At 39.1% G+C, this 15,704-nt stretch overlaps 1 protein-coding gene across 7 annotated transcripts in view; it reads left to right on the top strand.

Moving 5' to 3' along the window:
• Positions 1-15,704, top strand: part of DIO2 (iodothyronine deiodinase 2) — a 141,612-nt gene that overhangs the window by 62,432 nt on the left and 63,476 nt on the right. For 6 of the 7 annotated variants that reach the window (XM_082451405.1, XM_082451406.1, XM_082451408.1 and 3 more), the window contains one exon: positions 7,228-7,502. In XM_082451405.1, coding sequence (XP_082307531.1) covers positions 7,228-7,502 — 275 coding nt within the window. Of the gene's footprint in view, positions 1-2,688; positions 2,816-7,227; positions 7,503-15,704 lie in introns of those variants that run through there. The other variant, XM_082451411.1, reaches the window with a different exon arrangement.

Genomic DNA, 15,704 nt, shown 5'->3' on the forward strand with positions numbered 1-15,704 from the left:
GTCTCCTCTCAACACGCAAAGCCTACTAGTTCCTTCTGGAAGAGTCATTTTGTCACACAAGAAAACAAATAGCTTTGGTAGCTCTTTTGAGACCACAGTTCTGGATAGTAGGGACATGTTTCTGTGTAGGAGGAATAAAACAAAATAGTACCACACATATTGGCAGCCATTGACTTTTGTTAAGCCTTCAATTTGACAAGCACATTATCCACTAAAATGTCAGTGGTTTTCCTCCTTTGTTATTGAACGTTTATCTATCCAATTCTGGTCCAGGAAACTTAGGAGAACAATTGTTTTCTAGGATCAGAAGTATTTGGGTAGCTTTTCTTTCTATTCTCTCTAGAATCATGGGAGGTGCAGGAGTGTGACATGGTGAATAATTTATAGTTAAGTTCATGCTTTTCTAGAGGGCTCTCGAGCAGGTTCAGTTCAGCTTTGAGTTTGGGCAAAGATTCAGGTTGATTATTATCATTCTTAGGCAAAATTTGCCCATTTCTAACATCCCCAATTACAGGTAATCTTTCCTATTTTCCACTAAGTAACCAAAGTTTCCTTAAAGTCAGGTAGAGCAGGTTGGTAATTAATACTAAAATCAGATCTGACCTGCCAGGAACTTTTTTTATCCAAATAAGTTTTTATTAAAGGGAATCTATTGACATTGGCAGGTCTGAATAAACTTATCATCCAAGATTGCTTTTTATTTTGAGCATTTTTTTTAAAAGACTAAGTCTCTTAAAAGCCTGACTATGTTATGACTATCTCAGCCACCAACCTGAGATAAATGTGGGAAGACATCTTTAGCTCCATTTTATAGGTAGAGAAATCAGTTCAGAGGTTTGCTTTTGGTCATATGGGCCTGTATGGCCCCCAAAATAGATTGAGTCTGATGATTGTCAGAACAAGACATCTCTTGATAGGAGGTGAATGCCAATTTTCTGAGTAAGCTGGTGTTATTTAACATTTACCAGGAAGTAATAGAGATTATGCTCTGAGGAGTTTGAGGTCTTAGATTTGTGTATCATTTAGCTCATTACTAATACAACAATCATAAAGAGTATTGTTTCTATTTTGGGAAGGCAGATGTTGAGTCCTTAAAACATGATAGAAAATTCCCCTCAGAAAACAAAATAAGACTATTCAGGAATTTGTATACATCTATTTTTAAAATAATCATTTAGCTAAGTAGTTGTGTCTTGATAAAAGATACCAGGGTCCATCTAATAAATGAGGCTGAATTTTAAAAATAGATTTGAATTTCATGTCTTATATTTTCTCCTTAGAAGACATCTAAGGAGATGTCTTCTCATCTCATCTACTCTCCCTTAGAAAAGCATAAGGATTCACTTAATTGTACAAAACAATTAGTCTTAAAAATTGAAATGGACATGGAGCAATAATTTATGATTATGGTATTCTGCCATTAGCCCAGTTGGACGGTTTTATGTATGTGTTATATATTAACTTATTCTTAACTATTATCTTAATAGCACCAGAGGCTTGAAAGGTTTTGAGAGATTATCTTATGGGCTTCCCTCTTTACCTTGAGAATAGGTCCACTGATAACATTTCCATAACCTCCCTTGGTAACATATCTCATTGTACAATCATCCTCATTGAAGGTATCTTACCCCCATATCAAACATGGATTTTTCATGCTACAGTTAATTCTATTAGCTTCACCATCTCCACTGAGCTTGGAATAGAATATTTCCTCTGTGCATTAGTATCTACTGATTCTTAAGAGAGGTGGTGTGGCATCCTTTGCTGTCAGTGGGAACAAGCTACATTATTACTTCTGGAATGGCATGAACTGGCATGTATGTTAATACATTTTGTCATGCTCTGTGTTCATGTACTCAGCATATGAGTGTGGTGATATATAAGGGATTTTTTTAAAAGCTACTATAAAACCATTTATAAAGTATGACCTACTTTATTTTAAAACTTAATATCATCTGGTGGTTTCCTATGAGCTGTGGAATGAAGCAAAGTAGAGGAAAAGTTGTTCCAAAAATGATGACTGATTTTGATTATGTTCCCTTGTTTCTTTTGGTCTATTGCATTGGGTCAAGGATTTAGGGAGAATGAGGATGTTGAGTCAAATTTTTGGAAAAGAGAGGGTGAGTTCAATTTGTTCCTTCTGAGGGCTTTTTGTCCTGAGGGAATTCACCATGTATAACTTTACAGAGTGTTCTTCTCATCTATTCCACTACCCTCCATCCAACCCTGGTGTCTCTAGAGGTTAATAAACTAGTCTCAGAACTAACCCTCAGAGAGCCTCATAGCACCTTAAGAGGTTTGACCAGGTGGGTTGGGAACTGGCCATCAGTTTAGATCTAGATCAGGTCAATAGCAAATGAAAGCTGTTGTCTCCTAACAGCTGTTCGCTGTGAAATGAGGTGCTGGCATCCATCCAGTTTCTGGACAGCTGTCTTCCTCACAAAAAGCATTGCCACAATTGACGTTAATTGGCTCTCTGGCTGGCAGCCTCTGCAGGCAATTCATCGAATCTTCTCCTTTTTTCTACATTCCCCTTTCTCCTCTCCACCCTCCTCATCTTCCTTCTCTCCATTTCTGCTTTCCCCTCCTCCTGTGTTTTCCCTTTTCTTTTCCTTCTCTGTTTTGCCAGTAGGTGGCCTGGAAGAAAAAAGAGCAGCAGCCGTTCCTGAGGGAAGAATGCATTAACACCTCGGCCTGTGCTCTCTGCCAGGGCTTGCAAAGGGACCTAAGACACGGCTGGGCTGTTGGGATAGAATTCTCATACCTCCCAGAGCGTCCGCCTTCTCGACCCCAGCCCTAAGTTGCTTTGCTCAAGGTGTGTCAGAGTTTACTCTGGGGTTGTCTATTTTATCCATTGAGCTTCTCCTTTCATCACAGGACAGGGAACATGGCTGTGTTTGTAGAATGGATGGGCCCACAGGGAATTCTGAGTGATTCAGTAGTTGTGGTGTAAACCGTTCATTATAACTCACTCTCAGCACAGCCAGGAGTCACTAGAGATGGAAGGTTGTACAGTTTGTGACTTCCTTCTCTGGTAAGAGGCGCACTATTTGCGGGGCGGGGGGTTATATGTATGGCAGTCATATTCCCAAACCCAGAATCAATGCACCTGTCCTGACCAGACATCATTGGATTTATAATATATTTATTAGACAAGTTTTTATTAAAGTAAAATTTAATCTCCATTTAAAAATTATATTTAGCAAATCACTTGAATTGGAAGGTAAAATTTTATGAAACTAAGACCACTTGAAAGTCCACAGCACGAATTCCATAGTGTTCTTGAATGCCCTTTGCTGCCTTCAGATAACAATAAGGAAAGAGTAGTGGTAGCTTCCATCCTTGAAATCTCCAGGTGTGCTTTCAGGTTATCCAACTTCAATTTCTTAATCTCAATTTAAGAGTCAAAAAGTGGACCAAAGGAAGCCTTATCACTCATAGGCTTATTTTTCCAAACGGAAAGACGCTACGGTAAGACATGCTGCTCTCAAACTATGAAAAGGGAAGAAAATTAAACAATTTTACAGTGGTTCTGTTCTTATTAAAAAGCCTAAAGCATTTTTCTCTAGGCTACCTCTCTTTGGAATTTAAAACCTGTGTACAGCATTGTATGGGGAAATTCAACCAGCATACCACACATTGGTTTGCATTTAACTCATTACAGTGTTGATTGCTAAGAACACGTACATGACCAAGAAGATATCCAAGCCTTTCAAATGGAGCCAGGAGCTTGAAGTGGGGCAATATTAAACAAATGTGAAATCCCAGATATCCTTTGGGCAAGGGTTTTCATTCTCAGAGTTACGACCAGGACCAATAAAATAGTCATATAGGAAAAGCATTGAGGTTTAGAGTTGGGGAAAATATCCCAACACCAGCTCTGACTTTACAACCTTGATGATCTACTTTCTCTCATTTACATGATGGAACAAATCATACTCTATCACCTTATGGGTTGTTTTTGTTACTTAATTGGTATAAAATTACTTGAAGATCAAAATGCTAAATATTATTAATAATTAGAACAAGCAGTTGTGAACCATGTATAAAAAGAGAAATAGCTTTGGAGAAGTGTAATTTCTAGATTGGACAGACTGTCTAACAAGTAAAAGAAAGGCTCTTGGTTTTGTGATTTATTTATTCATTCATTTAGAGAAAATGATAGAAGAAATCTGAGAAGTGTCACAATCAGATTGGCTATCTGCCAATTTGTTCTTCTATTTTTTTAAAAAAAAACCTCTCAAACACTTCTGACTTTGTAAAAAGAAAAAAATTTTTTGATTTATAACCATTTGTAGTCTGCACGTGCCTTGAACTTTGCATTTAAAAAGAAGGCATTTTTTCTGATTCTCTACCAATCCTCCTCTTGTCTTGCCATTTCCAAACATACGCCTCTCATTGAAAGCAAATGACAAGTGAGGGAGAATTGGTTTATAGCTGCCAAGAAATCTCTACCTTAAAGGAGCACTGGTTTAATTCAAACAGGGCAAAATGAGGGGTGAGATTTTAAGGCTTGGGCGGTGAGTGGAAGTGTCACTTCCTGAGTCCACACGTTCTTCTGTCGTTGTTGGCTGGCACTCTGTCTGGCACCGTAGCTTTCCCATCTATACCAGTTAAAATACCATGTTGTCACCTCCCTTTTTTGACCCTTTTTTTTTTCCACAAGGAGAAGATTGAGAGAATGAATGGAGTAAATATATATTATGTATACAAATAATATCCTTTGCTAACAATGTATGCTAGTCATAGGAAAAATATTTTTCTATGTGGTTTATGTTCATTTTTCTAGGCTTTGAAGTCTTCTCTAAAAATTTAGTCCATGGGATGCAAATCCAAAACTTGTCATGGGCTAAACTGATGATAAAAATGAAGAAATCAGGTTTTTAGGACAATAGGGAATGGTGAGGGTTGTGTCAATGGGGAGGGCCACACCCAAGTCCACCAGGATGCACACAATTCTGGGGTACCCCAGTCATGGTCACAACATATGGTATGTGAATGGTGCCCCTACTGTGGAGCAGTGCATGCCTGGCCCATTTATCCATTCAGGATGCCTTCCTTGCACTTACTACATACCAGGCATGGTTCTAACTGCTGAGAGATAGCAACGAACAAAGCAGACAGGAAACTCTGGTCTCTCGAACCGAAAGGCACTCTCATTCAATTATTTTATTAAAGGCAAAAAGCACTGTGCCAAGCAAATAAAATGCATATGCATGCAGAATTTGGCCCATGGGCCCACCAATTAATGACCCCTACTCTAGGCTTTTAAATTAGTTCTCTGATCTTGCAGGTTTTAACCACAGGGACAAAACACAGAAATGTACTGACCATGTATTTGCACCCACTGCTTAACTCATGCTTAATGAGAGCTCCGTGAACATGAAGAAGTCAGCCAACTAATTTTCAATTTACATTCTATATCTCCACCCCAGTGTCTGTACTTGCCACTCCTTCTTCCAAGAAAACATAATTCCTAGAGGTGATCTGTTAGGCAAGTGAGGAAGGAAAACTAGAACGAGATGGGGGTCATGGCATTCTGCCAAAGCATTGTCTGCCTAAGTACCTGTCAGTTTTGGAGACTAATGGGAGAGGCAAGCCACTGAGCAATGGTCAGTGTGACTCTTGAGCCAATGCAAAGTCTGCTCTTAACCACCTACAAATTTAATTAAATTTTTTTTTTCAAGCAAAAAGAAGGTTCCTTAAAGTGTCAGGTCTCTTAGGGGCTAGGTTAACAGAAGCAGGGCAATTGCAGAAATTAAAGAGTTCTCTTATAAAGAATTTATTTCTTATCCTTATGCTTAATGCCACTTGATAAAAATTTTATTTAATCTGCATATAGGCAAAATGGAACTAAAAGAAGGTCTGGTCACCTAGCTACTTTCATGTCTAGAAGATTTTCTTTTTTTTCTTTTTTTTGCATTGGAAGCTTCAGTAAAACTAAAAAGAAAACTTGTACTAATTTTCAACAAGAAGCTTTACAAAAGTGCTGTGGTGGTACTCAAAGAGTTTAAAAGTTTTCCACCTCACAATTCACTTTGGATTTTCTTAAATAAGATTATGACTCAAAAATATTTAAAGAACTTAGGTCACAAATCTGACAGGAGACACTCATAGTATATAGGCATAAAGATGGAAGGTAAGCATTCACATCTTCCAAGAAATAGAGCAGAGACTATCTATGATTAATCTTCCTGTTTTCTACTTGCCTTGCAGGATCCTTTCTTTCCCAAACCCCTTATAAATAAACAATAACAATAATAATAGAGGAGAGAGAGTTTCCCTATCAATCTACACATTGAATTAAGTAACTTTCCCCAAAGTTTGGGAGCATTTCCTGAAAACCCTCAAAGGTATTAATTTTTTTCCCTCTCTCTCTTTAAATCACAAAGCAAAATTCCACTGTCCCTCTGCCCCCCACCCCACCTCCTAAAAAAAAAAAAAAAAAAAGTTGCCGAGTTTTGCTTTTCTATTCACTGCAGTCCTGGCCAAAGTAAAGCCCTCTTTCTCAATGACGTCAAGATCTTTACCAAGATTAGGCTTTCATTTCTCTATTGCAGCAATTAGCCAGGGAATGTATAAAAGGCTTCAGGGAGACTCACTAGGCTGCAGAGAGAGGCACTTTGCACCACAGACAGATAGCACGAAGCAAAAGCCAGAGGGAGTGAGGAAAAAGGGAGAAGTCAGTCGCTCCTGAGGAAGGGAGAGAGTGAGACAGGCTGGGAGAAGGAGAACAGAAAGTGTGTGTAAACGGAGTAAAGAAGGGAAAAAACTACCCTTAAAGCACATTTTAAAACCTCTGGCAATTCTAGAAAGAAACAGGCTACGTTTCTGAACATAGAGACAATGAAAAGCTAAAGAAAATTTTGCAATCTCTGCCACAGTCTCATAGGTGCTTGGAAATGAAAGTAGAACTGCCTGTCTTTAACCGACTCTGAGAGGGGTAACTGGATTAGGGACGGGTACGCCAGTTTTTTTTTTTTTTTTAAACATCTTAAATCCTGAAAAAAAAAAAAAAAAAAGCAGCAGCTCCGAATTGAATGAATTGATGGGCACACTCCAACTGCTGGGCTGGAGAGACTGGACTTGGTCTTGCCATTTCTGCTTCTTTGAAAAAGGAGACAACTTGGGCTTCCTTTTAATTTAGTTTTTCTCCTTCTCCCCCCACCCCCCACCTCCCCCCTCCCCTCCCCCACCCCCTCAATCACCACCCCCCTTTTAAATAAGAGGGTGAAGGGGAACCAGAGCGCACAAGGCAACTGACCCAGGAGGCAGAGAAGATGGGCATCCTCAGCGTAGACTTGCTGATCACACTGCAGATTCTGCCAGTTTTTTTCTCCAACTGCCTCTTCCTGGCGCTCTATGACTCGGTCGTTCTCCTCAAGCACGTGGTGCTGTTGCTGAGCCGCTCCAAGTCCACTCGCGGGGAGTGGAGGCGCATGCTGACCTCAGAGGGAATGCGCTGCATCTGGAAGAGCTTCCTTCTCGATGCCTACAAACAGGTGAGCTGCACCGAGAGGGGCTTCTCCGCAGGGCAGCCGGGGCAGGGGCTGGAATGGGGGGGGACTGGGGGCCAGCAGGAGCACTGGGGTGAGAACGGTGGAGCCCCATTTGGGGGCCTAGCGGTTATGCGCTCCTGTGTCTACTCTCTACACCTGTCACACACAGTAGGTTTGGGGATGACAGGTATTAAGTCATAATGACTCTGCATGACCTGAGAAGGAGTCTTTCTAATAAGGGTCGTTAATGGCTTGCTGTGACTTTGGAGTGGAAGGTATTGGTGCCTGTAGAATAACTTTGAGAAAAGTCAGAAAGTGTTGGGGGAGGGCAGACCGCTGCATTTATTCTGCTCTTGTCATGAACTGGCATTTTTTGCTTGATGAAAGGCTATGTGAGGTGCATTAGGAAAGACAGTTCAATGGGTAGGCATTAAAAAGCAAGAAAAAAAGAAAACACGACTCAGAACTCTCAGGGAGCTGGCAAGATTTAACAAAATAATAACAGCAGGTATCATTTAGCATAGTGGCTGCTTCGTTTCTGGTAGAAGTAAGAGTTAATGAGAGCAAGCCTGTGTGCACCATCATCCTCTACCTTGATTTGGATTAGAACCTTTTGAAGCAGTTATTAGGCACTGAGTCTGGAGTTACTAGATATCTGTTTGAAAAAGAAAGATCTGAGAACTAGCTGTCGAAAATCCGGACTTTGTTAGAGAAACCACATTTGCTTTGTTTCTCAAAAGTTACGTAAGTTGTCTTAGAAAGAGCAGATAAATCTATGGTTCATGGCAATCTCAAAGCTCTTAGAACTCGTGCCTGGAACACTGGAGCAGTCGCGTCACTTACCTGCAGAAGCTGCGTCCCAGGGGCCGCCCTTTCAAAACCAGAGTGATCTCTGTTTCTAAGTGAAGCATGCTGTTTGGAGATGGTGGAGCATCCTCAGCTCAGATCTTCTTAAGGGGCAAAGAGGAAAGGGCACTGGTCCTTTGTCAGTTTGCTCTCTCTCCCTACGCCCGTGTGACTCCTGAATGTCCCTGGGCTTAGGAAGAATTGACTCATCTGGCAAAAGCTAGTATCAAAGCAGACATTCTTGGTTTTCCCTAACAGTATTGAGAGACCTTGCCCGAGATGCCAGGAAGGGAGTTTGAGAGGAATATGGGAGCTAGTGAAGTGGTGTACTCTAGGCAGGCAGTACCTCAGAAACAGAGCCGGAAAACTCAGAATCAGAGGGGGAAGGAGAATGAGTCCTCCATAAATAAACACTAGAAAAATAAGTCTAGAGAATGAACTTATGCTTACCAGGGGGGTAGGGTGGGGCGGGAAGTGTTAGATTGGGAGTTTGGGATTGACATGTACACACTGCTATATTTAAAACAGAAAACCCACAAGGACCTACTGGACAGCACAGGGAACTCTGCTCAACACTCTGTAATAACCTAAATGGGAAAATAATTTGAAAAAGAATAGATACACGTATTTGTATAACTGAATCATTTTGCTGTACACCTGAAACTAGCACAACATTGTTAATCAACTATACTCCAATATAAAATAAAAATTTAAAAAAAAATGTATGCACCAGGAATGGAAAGGAAGTAGTTTCTAGTAGCAAGGAATCCAGAGTAAGATCCTTCCATTGAAAATCAAATAAGTGTTCAAGAAGAAAATACTCATGGTGGATTAAGGAAGTTTTCCTACAGTACATGTCTTTGTTATTGAGAGCAACCTGCAGAAGGTTTGCATTTGTTGTCCTAAAGACAGGAAAATAGTAAGAGCTCTTCTTAGTAAGTGAAAATTTCTTTATAATAGTATGAAACGATGCTCAAAGTTCTAACAGTACAAACTCACTTTATATTATGTACATGGGGTGAATGGGAGATGTGGGAAGGAAATATTGAGATGATCATTTCATTTCCACAAATGTATACACTGAATGTGAAATGTTCACATTTTGTTCTGGGGGTAGAGAATTTGGAGGAGGGTGGGGTGTGCACACACAAGTATGTCAGGCATGTTATGAATTAGGAAGTTCCCTCATCTATACCTGTATTTCATAGGTGTTAGGAGATAACATGGCAATGTCAGTTATTTGGTCTCAGCATATTAAACTCTTACTTTTTTCAAAGACAATTGACTTCTGCCTATAAAAGAAAAGTCACTGCTTTGGAGAATTTTACCTGTATGCATGTATATTCTCACATAAAATATGGGGGTTGTGATGTTACCCACAAATATTAAGTGAGGTCGTTTCTCCTATTAAGCAGCTTATTGAAATAAAAAGGGAAAAGGAAACAAATGCCTCTAATAAACTTGATCATTTGTTTATTTTTTCACCAATGTATAGTGTTTCATTGTGTCGCAATATTTCGTTATCCCTACTCTAAGAGGCTGAGAAGGATGAGTGATTTGTTTTCCTTTTTGCACATGGTTTGTGCATTCTTCTCCTGTATTGTTTCTGTCTACTGATTTGATTAGTGACCAAGTTCATGACTGACGTTATTATGTTTGCTTTTATGACTTATATAATAGCTGCCAGGAGAAGAAGCAACACAAGAACCCATATATCCAGAGATAAGGCTGGGCTGGGTGTGTGATGGATGGAAGCATGGTGAACACAGCTTGCACTGAGTTTAGAGCTCCTTCTGTCTCCAAGTGTAGCAAGGGCGGTGGCGGCTGTGGTGGCCCTTGAGGGTCACTCAGAATCTCTGAAACAGATTGAATCACTTCCCCAAATGCCACTGTCACCTGTGCCACTGCCTTTGGGTGTAGCCCTGTCTAGAGACACACTGGAGGAGTCTCTGTTTGAGACGGCATCGCAGTGTCGCACAATCCTGACTTGCGTTATTTCGAGTCCGCCACCCCCAGAAGTGGAGTCTTCCAGGGTGAGGAGTGGGCACACGCCATACGATGAGGCCTGGCATTTCTAATTCTCCCGGTTGTTGAATGGCAGATACTTGGGAAGCTGTTTAGAGAAAGTGCAGTAAGAGTGCTGTGCCTGTGTTTGGCTCCTACAAGAGGCAACAAAGAAATGAAAACAAGTTAGAACAAAATAAAACAAAAAACCCTTCTTCATTAAAATGTTGAATGGGATTTAAAATTAACCTTATAGGGAAGCCTTTAAAGACAATTTGGGTTTGGTTAGAGGGAGGTCCATGCATGATTTGGATGAAAAAGAAAATCTACTGAGCTTTGTGGGAGATTGAGGTGTATAACAGATGTTTATTATTTAAGTTTTCCCTAGTCAGTGTCATTGCATCTAACACTGCATCCTTGTGCTGGTACTCAAAGACTCAAAAATACAACCAGTAAACAAACTACTCTGTCTGGGAGCCTGGCTCCCACCTAAATGAAGTGTAAAAGTAAACACACAGTATAGATGCTGACAAGCAGTTTAGCTTCTACATGGTCAATATTGCTGTGGCACAGAAAACATATTCATTTGAACATATAATTTTGGTTTTGAAAGGGTCTCTTTAGCATTCTCCTCCTCCTCTTCATTCACCTCAGCCTTTTGACACTCGTTTCTACAATGGAAAATGGCTCTTTTAAGAAAGAAACATTCCCAAAAGGACACAAAGAAGGCTACAGCCAGAGCTTGTCCATCACTTGGATAAAACACTGGGAAATGATAGAGCTTAGAGCTATATTTTTCAAGTTACAAATCAACAAGAGAATGGCTAACAGGGAATTGAACTCAGAGGAAAGAGTAGGTAGCTTATCCTTCAACACTGATTTATTTGGCCAATTTGAATATAAATGGTTAAAATGCTGCTTAATAATTGTTTGGCCACATTTGTAAGGACATTGATGTAGGCTGGTCATTGTGTCAAAGAATTTGAAATTTCCTGACAGTTAATAAAGCCATTCCAGGGCTTTGGACAGCAAAAAGGATGTGTAAAAATAATTCTGCCACATACCTACCCCCATTTTTATCATCTGCTTTGCTTTCTATCATGAGATTAGGTGATATTTTGTCCAGAAGCCTTTCTCAGGCTGTGGAAAAGAAAAAAAAACAAGGTTAGTAGTATATGCTCTATTTCCAGCTTCTACTTGATGAATGGTTCTTTCTTTTTTTCGCCCTTGCCCTGCATTTCACAGTCCACATGCTAAAGCAGCATTATCCTTTTCCCCACGCACTGAAAACTGTCAGCAAAAGGAAGCCCATCATCAAGGGAATCGAATATATGCCATATATTTACATTCTTGTTCATATTTATAAATATAGCTATCACAACATTTGAGCTTGGCCCAGAGATGTCTTCTGTTGTAAAAATACAGACCCTTTATTCTCCTCCCTTGTTGGTGTTGTGTTGACGTTGATTATAAAAACGTAAGAAAGGACAACTGTAATAGTGCAGATGAGAGAGAGAAAAGTCAGTGATGACGATATTACATTTTACGTATGTCCTTTCTGATCCTTGCAAAATAAAGAGACCCTTTGGGAACATCGGAACTTCAAGACCAATTAGTGGAAATGATGCTTGTGTTTGGGCATTAAATACTGGGCAGGGTTCTCTTTAGAGCGGCTAATGCTGGCAGGGAAAGAGGTACCGACCTAATTACTCTTCCGCAAGAGTAAAAAATGCCTTTTGAATGCCTCTTTGGCAAATATGTCTCATTAAGGACAAAAACCAAACACAAACCCTCTAAGAAGGAGAAATTAAGATGATAGGTAACTTGTGGCCAGGAGACTTTCTGTGCCACTGTGGGAAATTAAAACAAAGTTTGGGAGTACCAGGGGATAACCTGTTTTTGTCGAGCTTCTTTCCTGCAGCCTAAATGTTATTATGGGACCAACTTTATTTTCTTCATCATTCTGGCTTCTTGTCAAGGAATGATTTGCTCCTGAGGAAAGCAAAGATCTTCCATCATTGAAGACAATGGTGATTCTCCCATTCCATCTCAGCAGGGTGAAAAGCCGAGCAAACCAAGAAACTCTCCATTTGTAACTTTGGTCACAATACGTATTTAATTTTCATGGTGACCAAATAGGAAGACAAGAAATGAACAATAATGTCCTTCTAAAAGATTTTTTTTTTCAGTTTAAGACATTCATTTTTTTAATTGTCCTCTATCAGCAGTTTTTAGCAAAGATGGACAAATTTTATGATTAGTCTATGACACTTATAAAAGCAGACTACTGGTCTACTCACATCTGGACTTCCAAAAAATGAGTGTGTGTTTTTCCCTTGTAGTTTTATCAATAGCACTGTTCTTACCTGTGCACTTTCTCTTACCTAGTCACGCTCATTAAAAGGATAATTCTGTTTATGACATTCTAATCTGCAGTCAGGTCCTATGGCTGCTCAACAAAATGAAGATGATTGGTTACTTTCATTTTACGCACTGACCAGCTGAGATAATCAAGAACAGATCAATAGCATTAGGTGTTGATCGTGGCGGTACTCTACAGTGGGATCCAGGATTCACTCTTCTAAATAATCTGCCTCAGTTAGCTCATCCATCACCCAAATGTGATTGTGTTCAGTGTAGGTTAAGGTTATTATTAAGCATAAAATTCTTCACTGACCTCTACCTAGGATTATAACAACAATTAATAATAACAATAATTTATGTAATAAAAAATTTTTAAGCGTATGTATAAATTTTCCCCCAGCTTAACAAAATACCAACACCTCCCGCCACCGCCCCCCCCAAATACCAAAGAGCATTATGTATTTGGTAACTTTCCTCACTTTTGATTTTGAAGTTAAGATGTTGTACTTGTTCTAAGTTTTCTAAGTTGAACTAGTCTGTTTGTATTTTGAAAAGAATTATGTGGCTGAATGATACATTGTCACTAAGAAGAAGGAGAAGGTGCTTTACCTTTCCAAGAAAATTAATTACAGGTAACAAGAGTGTCACCTGTGACTGAAGTCAGATTAGATTACTCAGTTGAATAATCAGGAATAATGCAAGGATCAACAGTTCAGCTTGGGTGAGAGTCAGGGGCGACAGAGGCCCATTTAACAAGGCCGCACAGTTGCTCAGAGTTCTTAAAAATGACTCAAAAATGCAGGTGGATGTTTTTACCTACCAAGAACCTCCAAGTCTGTAGTCCAGAGATGATTTTTCTCCTGTGTATGGGTTGCTCACTTAATGAGAAGTTGCTACCGCAGCTAATGGATTCAGACTGATCTGAATGCATTCAGATCTTTATATGACAGTGTGTTGCGAAACACAGCACAACAATATTGTTAAAAGCAGCCGTCCTAGAATCATTATTGCTATTTTACGTGGGAAGGATCTAGCGAGAAGGTGATGGTAATGCTACCTATTACCTAAATCTACAAAGAAGTACGAAAAGAACCCATAGATTAAAAAGTTTATAATACCTTTAAAATGTATATATCTTTAAATTTTAAGTATATTTTAAAACCTCAGAGACAAGTGTAGCTCATATAAAGCAGTCCAGCTAAAAGTAGCTTATTCGGTTTCTTCACCTAGTGTCACTTGCAAATTAACCAAGAAAATACAAATAAAATAACTTTCTTCCTGATAGTGACTGAAAACAAATGCACTTATTTAAACCACACCAACAGCTTCCTTTTCTAAGAAAGAAGTTTGTTATTCTAAGATTTCTTTTAGAAAACTAACAGTACTTGTTTCAAACCTGCCCTGCTAGGATTTTTCACAAGGGAGAGAAAGGGCTTCTTTACTTCTTCCTCTGCAGTTAAAATGAGTTATGCATTAACATCAGATAGAAGCTTCTGAATAAAAGCCCTTGAGTGCTTTTTTTTTTTATCTGTTTGGATTGTTGAGTTTTTAACAATTCACTTCTAAGTGACTTCAATTAACAGCAATGTTATATGTGGTGGTATTTATATGAGGGGAAAAAGTCGATCCAGTTGCAAGTGTTTTATAATATTAAGAATAGTGTATAAAAATCAACTGTACTGTTGTAAGTTGTCCCCAGTGTTACTGGCTTTGATTAAACCGTTCTAGGGGAAGATCCAATTGTATTAATTCCAACTGAAGTAATTGGCTCTTTTATGTTTCCTGCTTTTTATTATCAGTTTACAGATTCAAAGATCAGCAAACTTTCTTTCAGTCTGTGTTCAACAATTTAAACTACGTGCAAAGAGGGTACCTGGAACAATTTTCCTCTATACTTTTTCTGCCTGAGTATTTTATAATTCAGAGGAACTTGATATTAAAATGTGTGGTAGAAAAGTAAATGGTTTGTGACTTCTTAGATTTAAAAAGTGAAACAAACAAAAAGCACATGTAATATGAGAAATTAAAAGTAGAATTCTGCAAGAAGTAAAATTTTATGTTCTTGTTCATTCATTTGTTTGTTTAATGGAAATGGCGAGGTTCTAGTCAAAAGAACCCCAAAGTACGCAGTAGCCATAGAAGTCTTTGGGAAGGATGTCATACTGAGGAGAGCTCAAACCACTTCTAAGAATATGTATTTTTTAAAACATAGAATTGGTCAGGAAAATAGTATTCTGTTTCACATTTTTGGGCGGCATCTATAATGGCAAACTACACACCCACGATGATTTATAGTGTACAAAGCTCTTTTGCTATGTCATCCTCCTATAACCGTATGAGGAAGATAGGCGTTATTATCACCATTTTACAGATGGGAAAGCTGAAGTACTGAAGAGATTAAGTGGGAGTAGCTCTTCTTATAAATGGTGGACCCCCGGTTTTCTAGTTCTGGGCAGGAATAGAGCCCACTGGTACCCTTGTCCGTTGGTTGAGATTAAATGACTTAGCATCAGGCAAGAAAATAAAGGTCCTTTCTGAGTACTTTAGAATTCAGAAGTGAGAATACAGAAAGAGGTACTATGTCCCACAATTCTGATAGTTTATTTTAAAGTGGACCATTCACTTTTTTCTTTTAAAATGAAGGCAATTAATCATTTGTTGTATATTGTGTGCTAAGCACTGACACAAAATAAGGATAGTAAAGAATACCCGTCTCAACTTAATTATGAAGAGAGTTAACTGCAGCGCCTTCAATCATGAAAATAATTACCTTTAGTGACTATGCAGAATGAAAAAGACTCTTATTCTCTTTAGGGCCATTCATTATATTACCTGCCACAATGGCCCTTTACTCAAATCAATATATGTTTACCATATCCTCTGAAGGAAATACCACATTTTATTAGAGCCAGTTGCTCCGATACGGAGTGAATTAAAGTGACAATGTGTTCAATGTGGTATTCTCTCCCTCTTTCTTTTTTTCGCCACCAG

Source organism: Balaenoptera physalus, assembly GCF_965194825.1.
Source record: "Balaenoptera physalus genome assembly, chromosome: 2".
Classification (NCBI taxonomy): domain Eukaryota; kingdom Metazoa; phylum Chordata; class Mammalia; order Artiodactyla; family Balaenopteridae; genus Balaenoptera; species Balaenoptera physalus.